At 36.1% G+C, this 24,221-nt stretch overlaps 3 protein-coding genes across 4 annotated transcripts in view; 2 read left to right on the top strand and 1 right to left on the bottom strand.

The window, feature by feature from the left end:
- Positions 1–9,927, top strand: part of LHFPL7 (LHFPL tetraspan subfamily member 7) — a 62,358-nt gene extending 52,431 nt beyond the window's left edge. Inside the window, exon 3 of the mRNA XM_034068858.1 lies at positions 6,683–9,927. Within this exon, the coding sequence (XP_033924749.1) occupies positions 6,683–6,909 (227 nt within the window). The 3' untranslated portion in view covers positions 6,910–9,927. The remainder of the gene's footprint in view (positions 1–6,682) is intronic.
- A 932-nt stretch (positions 9,928–10,859) lies between these two features.
- SPATA22 (spermatogenesis associated 22) lies at positions 10,860–15,810 on the bottom strand. The gene is made up of 8 exons (XM_034068856.1): positions 15,768–15,810; positions 15,266–15,352; positions 14,426–14,480; positions 14,197–14,297; positions 12,800–13,149; positions 12,360–12,489; positions 11,443–11,540; positions 10,860–11,117 (listed from the first exon to the last, which is right to left on the bottom strand). Exons 1-8 carry the CDS (start codon positions 15,808–15,810, stop codon positions 10,926–10,928), a joined length of 1,056 nt encoding a protein of 351 aa, XP_033924747.1. The 3' UTR covers positions 10,860–10,925.
- A 2,261-nt stretch (positions 15,811–18,071) lies between these two features.
- ASPA (aspartoacylase) overlaps positions 18,072–24,221 on the top strand; it is a 9,278-nt gene continuing 3,128 nt past the window's right edge. The window contains exons 1-4 of one of the 2 annotated variants that reach the window (XM_034069047.1): positions 18,072–18,138; positions 19,781–20,072; positions 22,063–22,258; positions 23,404–23,497. In XM_034069047.1, coding sequence (XP_033924938.1) covers positions 18,072–18,138; positions 19,781–20,072; positions 22,063–22,258; positions 23,404–23,497 — 649 coding nt within the window. Of the gene's footprint in view, positions 18,139–19,724; positions 20,073–22,062; positions 22,259–23,403; positions 23,498–24,221 lie in introns of those variants that run through there. The other variant, XM_005142933.4, reaches the window with a different exon arrangement.

Raw genomic sequence — 24,221 nt, 5'->3', positions numbered from 1 at the left:
TTGGATTCCACTCCCTTCAGTTAATAAGTGAGGTAGACTAAGCTATTCATACAATTGTCAGACATTTCTGAAACAGGCTATTGGAGCAATAAGGGTCCATCTGAATGAGGAAGTTGTGCCAACAGAACTTGAATGGGGTATTTAAGTAGCACTAAAAGGATGCGTGCAAAAAAGGTGCATGGGCACTCTTATTTCAGTGCTAGGTTTATCTAAATTAACCTGCTTCCATTCCACCTCAATCCAACTTAAACGGAAAACACTGCCCAGCTTTTTATATACATATATTCCCCATGAGATCTGCATACCTATACATCTATAAAAATACAAATTACTGTTTCCGCTGCAGTTCCTCAGTTTGTGAGCTATAGTCACTCAGCATTTATTCAAAGATAGACTTTGGAGACATTGTACAAACTAATACATTTCCTTTATTAGCTAACAAAGGTGGGTTTGACAAGCTGCATAGCTTTCATTATAATCACATTTATATTATAGCTGCTAACTTGTGAGTTCCACCATTTAGGAAAGCTAGAAAAGGAACTGGTATAATCTAATTTGGCAACAGTCCAGCACTGATACATGCTCTTCAAATCACAACATGTTTGACTGAAATGAAGCCAAATTTTTAGAAAGGAGAAAAGCTAAACTGTAAAATGTTAGGAGGGGCTGTATCACTATTACAAGTTCCAGCTCTTTGTTCAGTTAAAAAAAGAAGATAGCTACATTTTGATACTAAGCATATGGGTGTTATTATCCCTTTTCCCTGCTCTCCATTTTGCTTTCCTTGGAGGAAATAATTGGTAGAGCTGCTTTCAAGAGGTTGAACTATAGGTACCTGACATGTACCTGCCAGGAGCTGAGCGGAGTAGATTGGCATTTAACAGTGGTCCCTGTCCGCCTACCCCCTGGAAAGGTTTGCTTCCAAAAGAGGAGGATTTTGTCTGGTTGGTTTTGTCTTTGCAGGTCACTTTTCTGTTTATTTCATTTATACCCCATTGGAATTTAAAATGATGCCTGCTGGCTTTAGATGTATTCCAGCTCTCACCAAAATAACTCTAGGTCATTTCTCCTTTTCTGAAGTAGACAAAAGGAAATCACTAATTTATGTATAACCCTGAATTCCATCTTGTTTCTGTTTGTACACTCATGTGCAGATATTACCAACAGTAATTGTGACCTTGGATCTTATTTAGCATTGTCATTAGGTTCCCAAATGTTGGAAAAGACATATAGGTATCTCCTTTTTGTACAAGAGACTCGCACCACCTACATCCAAAACATCCTAAATGTAGGAACCTTTCAGGCATGCTGCAAATATCTGAATGGGAAGAATGCTGGAATGTACTAAGTGTAGGCTAGCCAGTGCAGTAGGACAAGAGATGGTGGTTTTGAAGATGTGTGGCTGTGTTACTGGTGGAAAGGTTTTCTCACTGCTGCTCAGACATTAGTCATATTTCTGGCTTTGTGTTGGAGGATCTGTGGCTTTGGACCAGCATCTGCTTTCTTATTTTAAAAGTGTATAAGTAAAATCACATAAACAGAAGGAAAAGCTTAAGAGGAGCTAATAAAACTATTAGATTAATACAATGTATAAACCTGAGAGGAAATGTGTTATTCAAAGTCAACTGCATAAGCAGAGCTGCCAGCTTTAAGGAGGGAGGTAGTGAATTATATGTGAAAAGAAACTTCTTGATGTGATGAGTGAGAATTGCTTTAGTAGTTTAAGCCCTGTCAATGAAAATGTTCCAAGAAAAGACTGTGATAATCTGTAACAGGGTTGGAATAATACGCTTGCTTGCCTACAATTCAGCCCTCATTCTAATGATTGTCTGATATGTCCCACAATCCTGCAATTAATCTGTCACTGTCACAAGTACCAGGAATATAATATACTCCTAAAATAAGCAAATTAAACTTCTAAGACAAACTAATCTTCTTACAGCAGGTAATTTCAGGATGATAATTCATGCACACAGCATATTTTACTACTTGTGATCAGTATTACTACTACACATCATCTAAACATATTAACAAATACAGTAAAATAAACCAGCTTTTTTCCTGTCTCTGTAATACTTGGGGTTCATCTCTGGATTTCCATCCATTTTGGTATTAATATGGAATGATACACTTAAACTTAGCCAAGGTTTCACATTCCTGCCTCACAAGATAGAAAACTATTCAATCGTTGTGTTTCATACATTGAAACCTCCACCAGCGTCACTAGAAGAAGTGGGGATGGAAATGGCCATTTTTTGTGCCTGGTATTTAAGAGAATTGTACATTGGTGCCCTCTACACACACTCTGCAGAACTGCATTACTTTGGGTTGGTTTGAAATGAAAACAGTATGTGATAGATTTAAATAATTAAGCAGTATTTCAGGAGCTGGATGAAATAAATGAACCATTGCAATAACAGTTATATTTTATTAGATTTTAAAATAGCAGAAAATGCTATTTTCCCTGAGTAGAAGTGCTATTGATTCAGTATTACCACCAATGATTTACAACTTTTTCTGCAAAATTCCCTGTTTTCTCTAAAAATAAGTGTCCTCCTTACTAATAATATCTTACTCCTGTTAATTATAGTTATCTTATTTAGAAAATTACTAATTCAGGAATCTACTTTAAAAAAATAAGTAGATAAACCATGTTTTTTTAAGCCATGGGCATACACAGGGAGCAGAAGCACAGTGCAGAGGTCCTGTTTTGGCTAGGAAACCTTTCAGAGCAGAAACTATTTACCATGTGGTTGTAAGATACCAGTGAAATAAATAGGATGAGGGTGAGACTGTAAGTGTTTGGGAGGACAGATTATTAGATAGTAGAAATAAAAAGTTACTTACAGTTAAACCAATGCATGTGGACTGGGCTTCAGACTGCCTTGAAGTCAGCAGTGGCTGTGAGTTACTGGTGAGAACTCAGGTGATGAGGACCTAGCAATAACAAACACCATGTGTTAGATAATTAAACAACAAAAAAAGCTACTTTTTAACAAGACCCAAGAGGTGATGGGAATGAAATGATCAGTCAAGCCATGTTATAAAAAGCACTCCAGCTATCCATTTTAGCAGCAAGTCTACTCTGCCCTCCATATGCTTTATACTACATAACAGCCCCAAATCTGCTGCCTGAGCCTTCTCATCATCCTGGATGACAGCAGGCTTACACTACACACAATGGTAAGATGCTGTCACTACTGTATCCTGACACTTTTAAAAGTGATGTTTGTTGTTGGAAAATCATGCAGAGGAGTAACTGTTATATGAGGAGCCTAAATGGAGCCCCACTGTTTCTTTGTGTGCTTTCCCAGCTAACAGCACTGCTGATAGACAGCACTATTAAGCAGTCATTAGCACCATGGCTGAAAGCTTGGCTTCTGCTGATAATAACAGGCAATTCAATATTTTGAGCCTGTGTAAGAAAGAGGGCACCTAAATGAGAATAATGAGGTCATTCTATGACATGCCTGAGGACATGAAACCATGGGTAACTTTTTAGCCCACTTGAGATGTGAATACATTACATTCAACTATGACAGATTATTTCTAGCCTTCAAAAACAAAGCGTCTTCAGTTAAGTCCCACCATACAACACAGCAGATACAATAATCAAAACACCAATGCCCCCATAAAGCACAACCTTCAAAATAATTGTAAGACAATCAAAAAGAAAACATATGTATGGACAGATAATGTGAAGTACAGCAAGGGCTTGAGATAGTGTCAGGAAAACAGCAAAATGTAATAGCAAAGTCTAAAAGGGTTCTATGATAAAAAGATTACTTCCAATTCTGTGCAATGTATTCTTTCAGTGAATGAGATGCATGGACTATTTCGGCTTTGAAAAGGTGAACAAGCTGAAATTTTAATTTCAGACCTGCATCTTGCTTGGAGCAATTCTGTTTCTCTTAAAACAGGCTCATTTTCTGTTGCACAGGGGCCCACCATTTCACAGCAGATTTTGCACCACGGGGCTCTTTCAAGATTCTTTTTGTGATTGAGCAGTCTGGGTTTGAGTGGGGCTATGATGTAGCTGTCTATTAGGCAGGACATTTTTCTGCTTCCTACCTGTATTAGCCCACAGGTTGTATTAGCCTATAACCTGCCTAGGTCTATGGATTAGTACAGTTCAGTTTATTGGTCAGACTTGCTGTTTAACACTCTCAAAGTTTATAACAGCAGTAGGAAAAGTCTTTTTTTTTGTCTGGTTGTTCTCCAAGGTTGCTTCCTATGTTTCTGATTAGAGAGGGTGCTGTGGGAATGTTCCTGGGTATGCAAGAGTGTTACACAACTTTCAGGCTGTGCTACTGAACAAAAGAAGCGTGCTGGCCCTTAGCTCTCTTTCTTCTGGGAAACTCAGCAACCTTTGCTAGAGGAGATGTTTGTGTGTCTAGTTTCACTTCAATTTTATTGTATTTTCATTTTGTGCTGAGTGGTGTCATATGTGTGTAGTTATGAGAGATCTGTGAAATACCACTTCTTTGTATTTAGCTTCAGCTTCTGTATGTTTATTTAACGATAGCACTTAAATGCACAAGCACAGCTGCTAAGAACTCAGTGCTCAGCTTTGGGAGCTCGCTCCTGCCCTGGGCACCCATAGCGGGTGCATCTCATTGAATACCAGGTGGTGTTGCCTGTACTGGGGAGAACCTTTCCTTTCACTGGCTACTGCAGTGTCACCTTCACACATCATGAGCCTGCAGAGAGGGGATGGGCACAGGGTCCTTTCCTTGGGAACCCTTGAAAACTTACTTGTAGAGGCTTTGAGGAGAGTGGTTATGAGAGCAAGTGCAGGTAAAAACACTTCACTCTCAGAGACCTCTGCTTACTGGCAGATGGTTTCTCTTTGTGCCCATACATGAGTTACCCTAGAGGGAAACCAACTGGGAAGTTTGCTTCTGTTCCAGTTTCTCTCCTTTTAACTTCCATTTTCTTGTTATTCTCTATTTTTGACAAAGGATTAACTCGGCAGTTCCATTTAGACTAGAAGAAAAGCTTTAATTCAAATTATTGAGGGACTTTACAGGCTGTGTTAAACTTTTTTACTTCATCTAGCCCTCAAGCTTATTAAAGTTTTCTTTTGATTAAAGATTAATGAGTTATGGCTCTTTTTTAGTGGATACCTGTAAGATTAAGCATCTTCAATATTGTAACTGGGAGTAAGATCCACATGTCCTACCTGAAAGGTGATTACACATAGCATTTGTTTTATAATCCTGGTGCTTCATTAGATGTTTGCTGGTTATGAATGATCTATCAGTTCAAACGTAATTGTTAATTCTGATTACCTTTAATCTTGAATCACTAACAATTCACCCTGAATTTGTACAAAAGACTATCCCAGAAGAACAGGAAGGTAGAAAAAGGGACTGTGTCATGGTACCTTTTTGGTACATAAAATAAAGCCTTTTAAAATACACCACAGATTTTTAAATACATTGGTAGGTCATTACCAGAAAGGATAAAATTAAAAAAATGGGCAGAAACAGGCCCCGAGAGCTGCACCTGGAAGATTTTGACTCATCTTTATGATAGTCAAGATTTATACCTTGGCTGGGCTTGTTTTCAAAGCCGGAAAAGTGGTTCTGCTGTTCATTAAATTAATTGCATAAGCCATGATATTTAAATATAACATGTATCCATTAAAGACTGTAAAATCTGTTAAGTTCTTTTAAAAGCTGGCAGCTAATACAGACTGTCATTGCAGGAGGCAGGTCTGGCTTTCCAACATCAAGCAGTGGTTTAAGCTTTACTTGTATTTCAGACATATTTCTTCATTATGCACTGGATTAATCTGCTTCTGCATTTGGCTAGGAGGAGTAAGAGATGACTTGCTGGGAGAGATTTCCCACTACTTTAACTCTGTTCCTTTATGTACTGAACCTTTAGATTTCTACAGCATGTCCTGTCATATTCATTGTGTGTTTCTAGAGCCCAAGTAGTCAAAATCAGGTCACACAGGAACATTAGATCTTAATATTTTAGGTCTCAATTTTTTTTCTAATCCTTACATTTCTAATCTTTACATTTACAGGGAGAATTAAAGCTGTGCAGAAAGACTCCAATGCTAAATAAATGCTAACTAAAAAGAATTCAGATTGTACTGTTGTCCATCTCACAATTTTCAGGTCAAATACAGGTATTTTAAACAATTTGAGTTTTTGTCATCATTAGATCAGTGAGAAAGTGCTATTATCAGAACCTAGTCCGCAGAATCTTAAACTCCTTCTAAACTCCTTTTAAACTCTTTCATTGAATAATTTTATTTGGCAGAACAAAGTAATTGTTTGTCTCAAGTACAAAAATGCTATTGAGAAGAAAATCAAGCTGGTTTGGAATCTGCAGACTTAAGAATTATTCTCTTCTGGATTCCATTGTATCTGAATCATCTTAATTTTTAAACGGCTACATAATTTGGATCACAACGATTTTGAAGTTCTGTAATGGGCAAGAGTTCTCATGAAAATATCCCAGTGCCAACTCATGACCATGTTATGACATTGCTGTCCATGAGAGGTAATTATGACAAGGAAGATAATCTACCAATCATGAGGGTTGCTTTGTTAAGCTATGACTTTTTCCATTGATTTTAATAGAACAGATTTGCCTTTCTAAAAGAATATTTTTGCAAATGAATTAGGTGTCCAATAATAACTGGTGTGTTTTTTTTCTCCTCTAGTGTTCATAATGGCTTCTGGGCTTTTGGTTTACCCTTTTGGTTTCAACTCTGCTACTGTGAAGAGATTCTGTGAGAATTCAGACATCTACTATGCAGGAGACTGCCAGATTGGATGGGGGTATATGCTGGCAATTGTTGGGGTCATGTTGTCTGTCTTTTTACCATTCTTTGCAAAATATGCACCAAAAGAGCACATATCTCCAACTCCAATACCTACTATTTTATAGTATTTTATTACTGTTTAAGAACAGAACATTCCTGTCTACAGGCAATGGGCAGAAATTCTTATAGCACTTCCCTTTAGCTGTATTGCTAAAGAGAAAAAAGGAGATGGGGAGGAGAAGGTCAGAATCACAAAGACCAAAAGTGCATTGATAGTCTTCCGTAAGCATGAGCAGCGAACACTCTGGAATTGAAGATTAATCAGCAGCCTTTATACTGCTCTAAATATATAGTGGCATAATGCCTTAGACAAAAACAATCTGTTTATCCTCAATACATCTGTCTACCTCCCAAGTTTCTTTTGTGTCTCAAACTTGTAAGTCTTCTAAAAGCTTCAGTTCACTTTTTATATATTATTGTCAAAACTTTTATGAACCCAGTAATTTTAAAGTCAGTAATGATATTTTGTTACAATTATTTTGATTAGTGAAAAAGCACCTGCTAGTAGCCATGGCCTAAAATTAAGCTGAATATCTAAAAGGAATTGTATACAAGAAAATTATTTCTTTTTAATCTATGTATATTACTAAAACCTGCATATTGCAAGTTGTCAGCACACTTTTTAATACTTAGCTAATATTCAAGATTTAGTCATCTTCATGAAGACTTGCATAAAATTTAGATTACATTTTTTCAGAGAGAAAGAGATATCTGAGTACTTCCAAAGCCTTCATGATAGTTTAATAGGGAAAAAATTTGTTTTCTGTATTTCTTAGATTATCATGTAGGTGAACTTTAAGAAATTATTTGAACAATTATAACTGGAGATTTGGGGTTTTGTTGTATGTTTCTTAAGGCTGAAAAGAAAAATCTGTTTATGAAAATGCCCAATGGCCATTAGGTAATGAAAATACAAGCCAGAATGAACTAGATTCTAATATTTCCATTTCTATTAAGAGCCCATTATTGTAAAAAACAACCCCAAAAATGAAATGCTACTGAACATGATTAATAAGAATCGCATGCTGTGTCAGAACCTGTAAATGGCCATATTTCATGAGTTTGTATGTGAATTTTGTGAAGTCAGATTTTCACAATAGCACTGAATTCATTACTATCAAGCACTGAAATAAGTGCACTTGATTGCCTTAAGCAAAAGAAACATTGGGTTCTAATCTCACCCCACTGTTAGGTTTTTCATTAAAATTGAATTCTAATTCTATGTTCATCTTTATTTTCTATTATTTATTAAAAAAAGAAATAATCACATAGATTATATTTAATTTAGAGCTGTACTTCTTAGTTTTGTATTTTGGCACAAACCAAGTGATCAAATTTATTATTCTTCACTTAGCTGAGTCCAACTGATTCCTGAATTTATTTTTTTTCTGAATGAAAAGGGTACATGAAGGGACAGACAGAGACACATTGAGGATGTATAAGAAAACTCGAACAGAACAATCACTGTGTTTTAATAAATGTCAAAGACTTCTGCAGCCTTGTTTACATTCCTCACCCTTCTAAACTTCAATGGAACATCGCATTGTTTTCCAAAGCAATTGTCTGTTGTTATATTTTTATGCACTCTAAAAGCAAATCCTGTATGTAAAAGTAACAAGTTCCAATACTCATCTTTGAAAGTGAGATTTCAGTGTGGAATTAAGTACACTGAGAGAGCATAAGCTATGGGGGTTTGCTCACAGTGACTATGGAATTAAATCTTCCACATAGTTAACAAAATAGGTTGAAGGAATGCCACTAAAGTAAGAAGAATAAATTTCAGTCACTTCTGTATAGTAGTGTACTTTTCAGTAATGGCTTTTCAATAATGTAGTTTTTTTCAATGAATGGCTGAAATTGATAATGTTCATAAAAAGAGTCAGAAAAGTGAGGAATAACAAACAACATGTAAAGAGAAAATAATCATCGTGAAATAGAGAGACAGAGATGCAGGCTTTTCTTTCCTAACCAACCTGTGCCTTTACTGTTGAACCATTATACAAGACAGGATTAATATGGTTAGAAAAACACAACAACAATCAACCAACAACTGGAAAATGTTGAGTGATGTGTATAAACTGTATTATGTAGGGGGTTTCTGTTTTGTGTAATGTTTACGACTGTTCACTTACTGTTTCACTAGAAAAAGTGATTTGTTAGTGTAAAGTAGAAAATTTTTCTGCAAAAACCTAAACACAGAAAGTAAAATTATTTTAGATTTTTATTAACAGCCATAACATACCTAACAGACACAGATGACCTGTTCCTGACATATCTTTCACATGTGCCGGACTGGAACCATCAACCAGACAACTGAAATAAGTAGGACTGCATCACTGATGCCACACACAGATGCTTGCAGGAATGCTCCCATAGCTGCAGTTTCCTTTGTAGTTTTAAATTACTGTTACAGTGGAGTCTTACAAATTACAACACTGCTGTACCAAATCTTTTACTCCTTAAAACTCAACTTCTTCTGTTGAACATCGTTCAGCTTTACATCCTGTAATATTCTGCATCTTTTATGAGTTCAGCTAATGCTTTCATTTGGAACTTTCTTTAATATTTTATAATATATAAAGGAAATCAAATATATGTATATGACCTCTACAGCTGGATAGAGAAACCTCCCCTTGAAATACCGACACTCAGAACCAGCTTAGCACAGAAGGAAGAGATGATACAAGTGATAATACAAGTGATTCTTAAGCAGTTAGTAAAGCACATACTTTAAATCCTCAACTGGAACCTTAAGGGGGGTGTTGCTAACCACACATATGCTAACACTGACAGATCACTTTTTTAAATAAAGACTGTCTGCGTGTTAAACTGTGTAAAAGCGTTTTTCTGTTAGAAGTCAAATGGTTTACTGGACCAGGTTCAAGTTTTATTCTAAATACATAATTTTTTAAGTGTAACTAAAGGCTGTATTTTCCATTAATGTGTTTCTGCGTTGACTAGCTGGCTCCTTTTTAGAATATTACCTGTTTTCTGTATTTGACTTGTTGGATACAATATTTCAATTATTTTAAATGTGAAATTTCCAACTGCCAACACTGTATAATAAAATAAATTGAAAAAGATATCACACTGTTCAGTGTTTTCTTGACAACTCTTTTGTTTTACAATTCCCAATAGATCTGGTACAAAGCTTTTGAAGTAACGGAACTAGCTAAGGGAAAAGGAAAAAGAAACAGCAGGAATAATCTATGAAAGTCAATGTTTGAAGGCAAAGACACATAAACATGCATAGGGACTATCCCTCATGAAGGATGTTGCTATAGCAAAAGCAAGGAAGTTCTGTGTTCAAATAATTATTTCTCCCCAACTTCCTCAGAGTCCTTGGGCAATCCTCCTACAGCTTCAGGGTCTGCTGCTGTTTTATACAGGTGTTATACTGATTATTTATTTAGGAAAACCCATGAATCAGATAACATATCAACAGGAACCATATGAATACCTAATATATACAGCTGCATCCTGTGAAGTCTTTCTGTATTATCTATTATGTTTATTTCTAGAAAAGCTTTTACACATGTTCTTGTAAGCCAACAAAGGAAAGGGAATCTGTTAGCTGGAACTGCAGTAGAATAAAGACTACCTTCATACTTCCTACCAAAAAGCAGCTTTAATGCAACATGCAGAGTCAAAGAAAACTTTGCAAAGAACAATATAGTCCACATCTTGAAACAGATATTGAAGGAATTTCTAAATATTGAAGAAAATGAAAAGCAATGGTAAGCTGAATTAGGATTGATGATCTTTTTCAAAGCCACTTGCACTACTGCAAAGTTTAAACATTTTAATTCAAAATTTCTCCAGTAAAAACTAATCTAACAAACCCCTGTTATCGCATGTTTAACTGGGAAAGATAAGCCATAAAATGTAGTAGTGAAAACAAAACACTGTTACTAACCTTTTTGTTTGTAACTGTTACTAACATTTGTTTGATAACACAGTATAGTGCTATTTAGAATTACTGAATCAGATTTTCAGTATTGGTGTTGGCAAATGCTTTAGGATATCCAGCCTTTACTGGTAATCATTAGTGAAAACTGGTTCCGGACAATCCTTCTGACTTCTAAATTTCATTCATTGTTTTGACATACGTTGCCATCTCAACATCTGCAATTTTAACAAATTCCTGAAAAGTGTTTTGTTCTTGAATAGTTGCTGGTCTTACAGAGACACACTTTAAAATGTTCTTTTTTGCATCATAGTTCCCCACACACCTGTGCACGTGGCCTCTAATTAGTCTTGGAAGCTCCCGGTCCTTCATTGAAAGCATAACAAACAAATTAAAAAATTATATCACCTAACAGAAAAGCTTTCAAAATGTCTGAAGTCTACATTACAGATGGAATTCAAATCGGTTTTTTGTTATCAACTGAAGCTGAACTGAAAGTCCCAACTGAAACAGAAGTCTGAGGATGCCTGAATAGTTACTAGATTGCTCTAAATCAGGCTGGGACAAGATGGTATAACCATCCATCTTCCCTTTTACATAGTGATTTTTTGTTTTATCAGAACAATCTATTATTAGCCTCATAAATTAGAGCTAGTGGCGTCTATGTTACATACAGACACAGAATACTTACAATTTCATAAAATACACAAGGCAGACTCTCCTTTCCATCTCTCAAAAGGAAATTCTTAGCCCCATATGTTCCAGGTGTGACTGCAGAATCCAGGGTGCCTGCAGTATGCATCAAAAGATAAATCATGATGCAAACATCAGAGCAGTACTAAGTATAATACACAAAGATACCATGACAGCATCTACACACCAAAGCACTAAGAGACAGAAAGTCAGCATCAGCTTTTTGGGAGAACTTGGAAGTTACAATATTATGTGCTTTACACAGTCTTTCGGCAGTACAGTTGCATGTGTCTCTTTACACTGTGTGACTAAATGTGGTTTTCAGAACTGTCACTGTAAACAGGTTATTCCCTCCTTAGGCAGAGCACAACACAATTCTCTAAGTTTTTCATATGCAAATCAACTTTAAAGATTTGCAACCTGGTCAAATAATAGTTTTTTGGGATGCCATTACATTGTATATTCTTACCTTGATTTAGTCAATTCCAGTCTTTCATCATGTTAATTTCTCAGGTAACATCAATTAAAACCAAAATGAAACACACTGAAAGCCATCTGTGTTTAAAAGCGCTCCAGACTAGATCAATTGTATTAAAAACTAATGTAAAACTGTACCTCTCTAAAGAAGGTTACTACTAAATAGGAAAAATTATGCTAACACATTCTAAAAACAAGGAAAGAAAATGAACAGGATAGAAAGAGCTTAAATGTTGGGGAATGACCATATTATTAATTTCATACCTATTTTAGCCACCTTTGATAGCTGAATGGATGTCCCAGCAGGACATTCAAAATGCTCAGTCCAGTATTTCATACATTTGAGTATTTCGCCTATTGTTTCTACAGTTACTTACATTTTCTCTTGGCTGTTGTCATACCATTATTATCAGTTATAGCACAATCTTCCATGCTTACCTAAAACTTCAAATAGCAGTGCTGTTTTATAAGCATATTGACTCCAGTGCCTCATACTTTCAATGACTGCAGATATGATACGCAAAGAATTCTTTTTTTCTCTAATTTTTAATTGAGATGATGAAAATTCCTTTCAGAGAAAGATGAAGACTCAGGTCAGAGATACACACACAATTTTAAAAGACACACAGACATTTAGATATTATGTTAAAAATCCAGTATTTACATTAAAATTAGTCTACAAACAACTCCCTGCCAATTTATATGATCCCACTGAGGATTGTAGGTTACTACAGTATGAAAATCTCAATTCTAAGTTTTCAGAAATGTAAGGGCTTTCTAAGGCAGCTAGGGCTGATGAAAGCTTCATCTTCCTTCAATTTTATTTTTTTACTGTTTCCTTCATTATATTTTCTTATTAACTCTCTCCATAAGTTTACCTGACATTTGTCTTCTGGAACACAGTCAAATTTGTTTTCATTTATTTTATTTTGCTGGATATTGTTGGTAAATTTATATGCCAGACTATGATCCTGCAGACTTCTTGAAACAGTGTTAGGTTTCATTGGCCATTGACCTTTAGATGTTGATGTTTGGCTGGTTTCTGTTGTTTTCAGAAGTTGGGATGAATTACGGTTATTAGGGGGGTTTTGCTGCTGAACAGTTTTCACACTATTTGAAAGGTTCTCAAACTTTCGAATAATTCCACTCTCAGGTCTTGAATCTTTCATATTACTTAAAGGAGTGTACTCATTTCTGTTCCAAACTTTAGCACGGGGACTCTTCTCTTCTGACCTGCAGCACAACATAAGGTAGTTCAGTATCACAATATCTATTCCAAATACTCAGATATGTAATTAAAGTCTGTTAAAACAGCCGACATATTGTTGGTTTCGCTTTAGAAACATCTGTTAAATATTTAGACTCAAAACACTAGAGGATACACTAAAATTTACCCATGCACAGGGCAGCGATCACACCTATGCTTAAATCCAGCTGAATTCAATTGGCCTGAAAAGCTTGCTCAGTTATTGTCCCACCCTCTGTAAGTGATCTTCTTGATCTAAGATTCACAATTTTTCCTTAACTCTCACAATAAGAAAGCTTTCTCCTGAGAGTGATATTTCCAAATTTTTCTAGAACCATCACTGAAGAAACCATTTTAAAACAAACTCTAGTCCTGACCTTATTATTTCTAAGACACTATTTTATAAAGGCACTCTGAATTTTCTTCCACTTCCATTCCATTGTGCCTTTGAAGGCACTTGTTTGAAATACTCATTTTCTTTTTGCCATTGGAAAGGAATAGGAGGAAATAAAGAGAGAAAAAGGACAATTATAGCATTGCTTGAAGTTTTCCAGCCAGCTCTAAGCATATGAATCTGTAAGCTTTTCCTAGGTTTGTATAAGCACAGTGTTCATATCCAGTGTTGATTAAATGTTTTGATACAAAATTGCCCTAATGTACACTGATAGAAACTTATTTCAATCTATTGATAAAACTGAAAAGTGGGCAAAACTTTAATGAAAAGGGAATCTCAAAAAATAATACATGTAAGGCCAGCAAAATTCAATCAACTTTTATGGTAAGACTTAATTTTAGGCCTGACAAGGCTAGATATTAGGTCTAATTAATAGGCTTCATTAAGTACACTGGAAAGATACTGGATTGCTGTGGGTTTTCACTTGTAAGCATGATGTAATTATTTAGGACTACGGTGATGATCTGAGAATTTAAAGGGTCTCTGAATGCTACAATAATGTGGAAAAATCTAAGATATATTTTCACATGAGAAAATTTTTATTAAGGAAGGAGAATAAAAACTCAAGATACCACCAACCTGCAGGCATACAAGTTTTTTCCAGCAATTTGCTAAATAAGACTTTGATGCATTTGGTGGTTTCATAAGGGAAGGAACCATTGCATGTTCTGTTTGGCTTTCAAAGTTTGAAGTATCAGTGACACAGTAGCAGCTTTATTGTAAGAGAGACATGGATGATAGTTTTTGAAACAATTAGTACCCAAATAAAAATTAACACACAACAAATAACATGCTTTTACATACCCATTGTTTGCTGCTTTCTGTAATTCAGCCACCTCGGGGTTTGCAGATCCCCAGCCTAATTATGAAAAGGCAAAGGACTGAATAAGGATACAAACTGAAAAGACTGGAAAAGTAACATGTCTACTTAGGGGTCCTATTCTTCATCTGCTTAATGTTCCACAAATTGTCTCATAAAGGAAAGGGAAGGGGAAAAAAAAGGGTGAGGGAATGTGATCCTTTGATATCTGTAATTATAAGGCAACTTCTAACAAGTAGGTTGCTTCTCCAGACAATGGTTAAGTTACAGACACTAGACTTACTAGCACAGACTCCTAGTTTATTATAAATAAACTTGTTTGTTTTATTATATACAAAAAATAATTTAAGTACTAAAGGCAAAATTCTGCATCAGTCTTCCCAAGCACAATTTGAAGAACAAGTTCTCTTCTGTATTACAAGAAAGACATCTTATAAGTGTTTCTTCTTGTAACACAGGACTTGAATGTTGATTGAAATCAACTGAAAACAAAAAGTCAGAGTTTCAAGAGACTCTATTTAAATGCCAGTGCTACTTCATTCTCTAACACACAAAGAGTCAAACTCCCTCTAGGCACAAAGTATAAAAAGCTCAATTGTATAGAGGAGAAAGAAATTTCCTGGAGGACATTTTTTACATAATGAACTTTTCAGAGATAAACATAATGGATGCATATCATTCTTGATAAAGACAATGTCTAATTTAATAAAATACAATCATAAAGTTAAGCTCTACTTGGATGTAGAGCCAGTTAGAAAAGAAAAAGGAGGTATCTTATTTACCAAATGATGTGGGAGAAAGGTCATAAGTAGAAGTCCCAGAACTGGTTCCTGGCTCATTTTTAAGTGGATTTGAAGTCAGGGGCTGCCTATTTCTTTTTTTCTGATTGAACAGAGGTACAGGCAGATAACCTAAAATTAAAATTCAAATATTACTATACCAATAGCAAAAGGAGACACAATCTACATTTAAAAATATGTAACTAAAATTACTTATTTTAAACCCCCATAGGAATTAATTTCATTAACACATAACAAACCAGCCACTGCCTCACAGAATTTATATTCCCAACCTTCTGTCCTGTAAATAATCCCATGAATGGAACATTTCCCTCTGACCAGTGCTCTGACCCCATTTAACATCTTGCCCTGTGCTGCAATAAAACAGATAAGCCATGCAAGTCCACTTGGGCAGTGGGGCTCTAGGGCTGAATACTGTATAGTCTCAATGAATATTGCATGTGTACATAACACACATATACGTATATATGTGTATATATAAGCCTAACAAGGCATGAATGGTAAAGCACAAAAGAATGCTTGGTACCTGCTGTGCTGCGAGTTGGAGCATCAGCTAGACTCCTTTTCATTTCTTTTCTCTGTCTTAACAGGCAACAGTGTATTGATTACTCCAAATTTTCTGTATGGAAGTTAGAGAAGCAAAGTAAACTAATTCATGTTGTAATACCCAGCTTTTACATGGCTTGATGTCAGTTTAACTCTGTACACCCAGTGGTACTGGATTTAGAAGATCCAGAGGTACACAAATAATATGAAATACGCTCTTCACAGATTAAGGGCCCAAATGATGATGTTTCTGAAGTCAGAGTTGCATTCTGTCCTTTACATGCTGTAAAAATACTGAATTCTCTTCTGAATTTAGATGTACATACACATTCAAATACAAGGAATGTTTTTTAACTCCTGAAAAGAGAACACTAATAGAAATGCATACTTCTACCTCACTGCAAAGTGTGACAGCAAAGTATATACGGCTTTGGTATGTGGAATAAAAGCTGATTTAACTATTCTGTGAAAAACTGGTGTTACACTTCTATAAACTTCTTTTCTGTACTTTATGGTACAGACCTAAAACCTTGAGTCAATTTTATTACATATAAAATACTTCACAAGTCAAAAAACATGATTATCAGCCAAATGTTATGAACATAGCATACTAGAGGTAGTTTGAAGTATTTGTTTTCTGATTAATCTATTTCTATAGTAAATGTCTATGGATTACTGTGTACATCAAGGACACCACACAGGCTGTGTTGCTATTCTATCAAAGTTGTTTACTGGTTTATATTGCCTCTAGCATCATATGAATAACACCTCATACTTGTGTGTATAAGTAAGACATCATCTCTACATTTATTCTGATCTGGCAGTTAATCACATGCAGCTGTTGAAGATGTTGACAAGAATGAAGTACAAGTATCCGCTACACCTAGACTAATGGAGTAATTTACACTTCTTTTCCTGTTAGGGTTTGGAAATGCACTGTATTTGTAATTGACTTATGTCAATTGCATGTGTGACAACATCAGAGCAGCTTCTAGTTAACTGTTTGCTTTAAACTATACTGCTAGCACTACGCAGCCTAATGGCCACCAGCAAGTGATACACTTATAAAACAAAGCCCCATACTCCTGACCTTTCAGCTTATAAAGCCAGATCTGGTGTTGCACAGGATTTTAGACTGCACCCCTTTACTTTCTGGCCTCTCTTCAGGGAAAAACAGCCAAAACCCAGAGCTAAAGCGGTAGAAACAGTTACCTCAGGATGGAGAGCAGGGAACACCAGGTGAGCCCCGCAGCAGCACCGGCACCCGCGCTGCAGCCCCGGGGCTGCGCCTGAGGTGAAGCCCGCCAGAAATAACGGACGAGACAACCACGTCCTCGCGCCTGGGTGCGGAAAGGACGGGAAGGCGCTGGCAGACCCCGCTCTGCTGGCGCTGGTGCTGGTGTTAGTGCTGGTGCTGGTGTTGGTGTTAGTGTTGGTGCTGGTGTTGGTGCTGGTGTTGGTGTCGCTGTTGGTGCTGGTGTTGGTGGCCGCGGGAGGCCACCGGTCAGGGTCGGTCTGCGCGCCCGGCCACAGGCAGGAAGAGGGCGGCCGGGGGAGCAGCGAGAGGGGTTCAATGGGTCCTCAATGGGGTTTAACGGTCTCCGTGCCCGTGGGACTGGCCCAGGTGATGCCAGGTTCAGCCCGTGTTGATGCCGGGGCAGGAGCTGAACACCCACAGCTGTGTGAGCACAAACAAGGATATGAATAAAGCTCCCTGCATTCCTCTGGGTTTTACTCGTGGCTGGTTTTCAGCTGTTACTGTTTCAAAAGTTACTGTTTTCAACAGTAAGTTGTGAGGGGTCCCTGTGTAAAATCTCAGAGCTAAGCAGAATTAGAGCCCATCGTTGTTATTTCAGCCTGAGGCAGCTTTGGAGAGCCACGTTAGAGCTCCTAAACACACCTTTGACAAATGACTCTGATAGCCAGGCTTCATATATGTTTTATTATTGCATTTGTTTCTCAACTCGTGGCACACATTGTAAGCTCTCAGATGCACTACCAGATACTTGGATGAAGTACAGAAAAACAGCCTGAATTCTTAATAAATTAAATACGATCTTACATAATCTGTCAAAGAGTATTGGCAAAGCACAGGCATAAGGGATTGGTCCAAGTCGTTAATTCAGAACAGTGAAACTTCTCAAGTGTCTGCATTTATGCCACAGATTTGTGGGTGCTTGTAAAGCCCTGGGAGACCAGGAGTTAAAAGCTGTTTAGAAGTTAATGTGCTCTAAGGGTATAAAAGAAGCCTCCATGGCTTTAGTTCCTAAACTCGTGTTTGGAAATGCACTGTATCTGTCCTAGGAAAGCTCTTCTTAGGAGACAAACTTCTTGCATGCTCAATGAGGTAAGTGCACAGGCAATCTCTGCCTTTCACTCGGTGTTTTGCACTGCTACAGTACCACCAGCAATAAAAGCTACATGTACCAGCACTGTGTTTGTGTTTCGCCGTCCTCTCTTCAAACTGCTGTGGTGTTTAAACTCTGCAAACCGAGATTCAGAGTGTGAGTCATTTTTTCAGGCAGCGTGTAAATAGCCATTTTGGCACCACCGCTAAAGAAACTGAGGTCAAAGGACAGCACAGACTGCCCAGTGCTGTAAAATACAACTTTACTGCTTTGCTTAATAGATTACTTACTAAAATTAAGTACCTGACAGCTTCTAAGTACAGGAATAACACAGTTGAGTGTCTAAGTAAACAGCCTCTCTGTATGAACTTGATGTAAGGTTCAGCAAATCTGTGTGCATAGGCTGAAACATAGAGAGCAACTTCTGTAGGAAATAATATTCCTGGCAGAACTTGTCTAGGTAAGTCCCGTGTTTGGCTTTCTGTTCGTAGACCTACTGTCTATCAGCCTGTGTTAGAAAGCCTCTCCCAGGCACTAGCCAAATACTCTCTCAGTCACTGGAGCATATCACCTTAATAAAAAGGAATTGTTCAATAAACATTTTTCCTTCCCTTGCAAAGTGGCATTTGTTACATTTATATCATGTGCCAGATGCTAGTCGCAAATACTTCTGTCACAGCAGCAAAATGCTTATTTTCTGTTATTAAGCCCTTTTATTCTGAATGTTTCGCTCCTCACAATGGAAGTTATGGCTGCTCTTTGGCTTGAGTTTTAGAAACCTGTCTGAATGCTTTTGGAAGTGGAAAAAGTCCAGTTCTTGACTCAGGGTTTTTCTGGGGGGTGACATGACTATTGTCCCATTGTGGTCTGTATCTGTTTCCTTTTTCATAAGAGTTTGCAGAAGTTAGAAGGATCATCACTGGCAGAGTTGTCTCAATGTGTTAGAGGTCTGTGTTAGCAGATCATGAGATAGAACTAGAGCCAGGAATATTAGGGCAGTCAGTTGTGGATAAATTGCACTTTAATTTCAGCTAGAGTTCCCTCTAATCGCTGTTCTTCAGATATTATGAAACAAAAAAAGGTTATACAAGCAACAACATGCTTTGAGGAACTCAGCTGTTCTTGTTTTTTTAGATGAAAGTACTTGATGTTTCAGCATTAACTGCTGATCTAGAGCCAAGATATGATTCTCATTTTACTGGTTTTGCTCTTTAAATAATTCTGCTCTCGCATGCTGTAATGTTTATATAACTTGACACATCATGAGTATACTTGTTACACCTAGTTTGCAAGGCAAAAATGTCAGAGATATTTAAGTGCATTATTAAAGTTCACATTAAAAAGGTCTTTTCATATTGTCATTCATACAAGATTTACCTATATATCATATATTAATAGAGCTTGCCAGGAGAAGTTAACTTTTGAACTGTGTAACAGTACCATTAACTAAATATGGTAAATGAAGGGGAGGGCTCCTGGAGAGGGAGGAGTGCTGGGTTAGCAACTCCCTGCCTCACAACGGGAGTCAAAAACTCTTAGAGAATTGTTAATTCACTTTCATTCACATCTGCCCTAAACAGGCTTAAAGAATTCACTATTAAAAAAGGTGTGGGATTGGGTTGGGTTTTTTCTTTTGAGACAAAAGTTTTACTTTATTTTCTGTTTTGCTCTCAGCACTTCTTAGAGCTGCTGAAAAGCATGACTTCCTCTTCTGTCGTTTGTAAACCTCCGGTAAGACGGGTTGCTATCTTTGGGGGAACTCATGGCAATGAGTTATCAGGGGTGTTTTTGGTCAAGCACTGGCAAGAGAATGGAGCTGAGATTCAAAGAACAGGAATGGAAGTGAAACCATTTCTTACCAACCCAAGAGCTGTGAAGAAGTGTACTAGATACATTGACTGTGATCTGAACCGTGTTTTTGACTCTGATAATCTTGGGTAAGAATAGTTGTCCTTTCTGTTGTTTTACTTTTCTGTTCTTTAAAACTGTAAGGAGCTTCCTTTCCAGATTAAAATGTTAACACAAGTTCCACTACTATTTTAACTGTGCAGTCACATAACTGAAATTACTGACCTTTAACCCAAAAAGAACAAATTGCATGAGTGTTAACAGATTCATTTTAAACCTCTTGCTAGTAGAATGAGTCTAAACCCACATACAGTCTCAAATACAGCATTTTAAATTAGTGTTGGATTAGTTTTATTTGTGTAAACTTAAGTATTGCTGTTCTGAGTTACAAAGTCATTTCTTATGTCTTCTTGTGCAATTCAGCTTTGGAGCTCATTTTCCTTCAAGTATAATTGTATTCAGAAAACAGATAAAAGTAATTTAAAACTAGACATCTGAGTATCTGAAAAAATGGCATACAAATTGGGGAAGTGTATTTACTTTCAGTTATATACAGTGAAAGATAAAAACTTGAAATCCACTAAGTTAGAAATTATACATTCTATGTCAAAATGATAGGCAAAAAGTCTCAAGAATTTAACTGACTCATTATTTTAGAAGAAATTAAATCTATAATTTTGTAAGATAGTAATTAATTTTACATTTATAATGGGATTTTATGTTTCCCAGCTTTTGAGACATCTATTCCATAGGTGTACTTTGCTGTATAAAAATCCTTATGCTTGGTATAGTTACATGCTGAACAGGTAGTCACATTTCAGAAAGGTCTTAATGGCAAAGCTAAATATTACTGAAAGAAACATGTATCACTTACTTTGTAAGCATGGTTATTCTTACTCTGCATGTCTTTTCATCTAGCTTTTCATCTTAAGAGCTTTGTTGTTACAGACTTTTTAACATGTAAGAGTTGAGGTCATTCTTTTAAATGCTTACTTAAGACAAATATATTTATATAAAAATGAGCTTGTTTGTTTTCAACTGCTTTGAACATAGAATGCTTGAAAAACCAGCAGATTAAGACATCTGCAAGTTGTCCTCATTAAATCATGAAGTTGCCCAGTCCTATTAGAACACTATTAACTGTTTGGAATACCTTCACCTGACCCCTTTAAGTGTAGATCCTTCAAGATTGCAAACGATTTTACAAAATAAGAAAAAGGAGAGTGAAATCCTGATACCACTGATAGCAATGGTGGAAGTCCTGTTGAGTTTGATAAGAAGTATTAATTTAACAGTCTTCTATGAAGAAACCTTGAATTTCAAAGACAAAACTAAAAAATATAAAGGTAGATTATGTGATATACAGAATCATAAAAATACCAAAACGATCTTGAGTGGCTTATGTAAAAAATTTGTGTCATACATCAGTTTCCTTTAGAACCCTTATACAGACAAGAAGCAGATCCCAGACCTTTACTTAGGCAAAGACCATGTTTTTAAAGTGTAGTGCAGCCATAATCAGTTGAGATTACACATATTAAAACTAGAGGAATAGATTTGAAGTGGCAAAATCTTCTATGAAAATCTATGACCTTTGAGGGTCAGGAGGGCTCAAAACAATACACTGTAAAAGTCTGATCAGAATATGAGAAGACAAGAAATGAAATTACAAAAGACCTTTGTGAGTGATGTCCAAGGTAAAATAGCAGGGACTGATAACAGAATACTATCTGAATGGAGATGAATCCAGTCATGGAAGTGATTTAAGTTGTTGGTAAGTTTTGAGTTAGTTTGATGCATAGGGGGAAATTTTTTTATGTAAATAAGTGAGAAGAATATAGGCTGCAGCTAAAATCAGATAAAAAAATCTTATTATCTGTCTACACAAGGTACAGCCTAGTAAGACCTGTTTAACAATCATACTTGCTTTTTTCAAGCACGAAGTCTTAACAGTTTGCTAACAAAATAGGTGATTTCAACTCCAGTCAGTTAATGGAATTAAAGAAAAGGGTATACATATGTTGTTGACTGTAAAGCCATGGAATGAGTTTACTAATTTCTTTGTACTGATATTAACAGCAGGCCAGTGGTGGAAGATATTCCATATGAAGTGAGAAGGGCTCAGGAAATCAATCATATATTTGGTCCCAAAGGTAGTGATGATGCGTATGACCTTATTTTTGACCTTCACAACACCACTTCTAACATGGGTGGTACCCTTATTCTTGAAAACTCCAGGGATGACTTTACAATTCAAATGTTGCATTATATCAAGGTAAAATTAATTTAAATAAACTATAAAAATAGATTAGTTGTAATGTTGTATTACTATATATTATTTTTGTAGTTTCTTTAAATATACTACTTTTTATTCTGCAAAACTTTAAAATATTTAATCACTCATAGGCTGATCTTTTAATCAGAGATAATTAATATTTTGATTATAATGTCAGGTGATAAAGATTTGAACTCATAATCTTCATGTATTAAATGAGTGATAGTATGATTGATAGGAAAAGAGGTAACACCTATGAAAATGAATGTAATTTAATCTGCTTTCATATTGATCTGTCAGGAACTTGGATAAATTTTGGTCACACATGCTAAATAGCTAAACATTAATTTTATGAAATAAAGACATGTAAAAATTAATGGAAGTAGGTAACAACAAATGTTCCTTTCATGAGTAGTTATGGTAATAGCAGTATGTCTTTAGAAGCTGTTTGATACTGTGGTTCCTGAAGCTGATAAGTATTAGTAGAGGGAGGTTTGAGAACTGCTGCCTTAAGTGTAATCTGATTGACCTTAAAAGAGTGACTTATGAGATCAAGGTTAGGCTTTTTTTTTCTTTTCCTTAGAAACAAGTTGTTTTCACTTTTGATTTTTTTTTCTTATTATATGTATCCCATTTAAATGTTTATAAAATATTTGAAGATATAGAAAGCTTAGGACTAAAATTATATGAAGAGCAATGATAGGCAGTGATCAGGAAAGAGGCCTGAAATAAGTTTCTGTATGAAAAAAAGGTTGCAATAAGGCTTAATTCACAATCCACATCCCTGTAGAGAATCTAAGTCTAACAAAAAAATACTTGAAATCTGTTTTACAGTATTCTGATTCTAAGTTCTTGAACACTGATGAGTAGTTTCCTTCCTGTTAGCAATTTAAGACTAGAACTGTATTCAGTCATATTAGGAGACACCAAAGTTCAGTGGAGCATGGCTGGCAGGAGTTAATGGAAAGGAGAGAAACAAATACAGCTTTGTACGTTTTCTAAAGATGTCCTACTTCTTTGAGGACCATGAAATAAAGGCAACATATTGAAGACATTGTGTAAATCACTTCTGCATCAGTAATCTTTTGTGGCACAACATTTAAAAATATTTGCATAACAAAGACATTTTTAAACAATCTCCACAGAACGCTTTGGCTCCAGAAGGCTGTCCTGTTTTGCTGATTGAACATCCTAGCTTGAAATACGCAACAACTCGATCTGTAGCAAAACATCCTGTTGGTAAATATGAAAAATAAAGACTATTTTAACCCACCATAAAGTGTTTTAAAATATGCCTGTTTCCAGATGTGTTAATTTCACTACACAGAGCACTCTGATCACCAGTAGGTATTTGTTTGACAATATATTTACTGAGTCAAATGTCTCTGATTATCTCTTCTCTTGAAGAGTACTGATATACACTTGGCTTACAAAATACAGAAGCCAGATGGAAATGCTTAAACTCAGTTAACTCACTGTTTGCCAAAAATACTTATGATAAATGAGGATAAGGAAGAAGCCTCAGAAAAGAAATGTTTACGTCCTCTAAATAAGCCTTGGCTGAAACTCTGGTTGTTAGTTAAGAAGGGGAAAAGATAAGGTATGATAAAGGAAGGGGGAAATTATATTCTGCATGGAAATGGTTAACTGTTTCATTTACGGAATCATAACCATAGAAAGAAAATCATTATCTTGCTTTTCATGTTAAACAATGAGTTCTCTAAAATGCAGCATGGAAAGCAAGGATGAGGAAAAGGATAAGACAAACAAATATATGCAGTGACCCTTTCTCTGACCCTAGTATGACACTCCAAAATGTACATATGGTTCTTTAAACTGATCCTGTCCATAAGCCAGATTTTCTGCTTGCCTTAGAAATCTTGTAACTGTACTTTACAATTCCTCTTACACATAAGCCACAGCCCCAATCAGACATCTGTTTATGCTGTGTAATCTAAGCATG

Source organism: Melopsittacus undulatus, chromosome 13 (genome assembly GCF_012275295.1).
Source record: "Melopsittacus undulatus isolate bMelUnd1 chromosome 13, bMelUnd1.mat.Z, whole genome shotgun sequence".
NCBI classification, from domain to species: domain Eukaryota; kingdom Metazoa; phylum Chordata; class Aves; order Psittaciformes; family Psittaculidae; genus Melopsittacus; species Melopsittacus undulatus.
The sequence above is the reverse complement of the archived record's forward strand: the minus strand, read 5'-3'. Positions and strand labels throughout refer to the sequence as shown.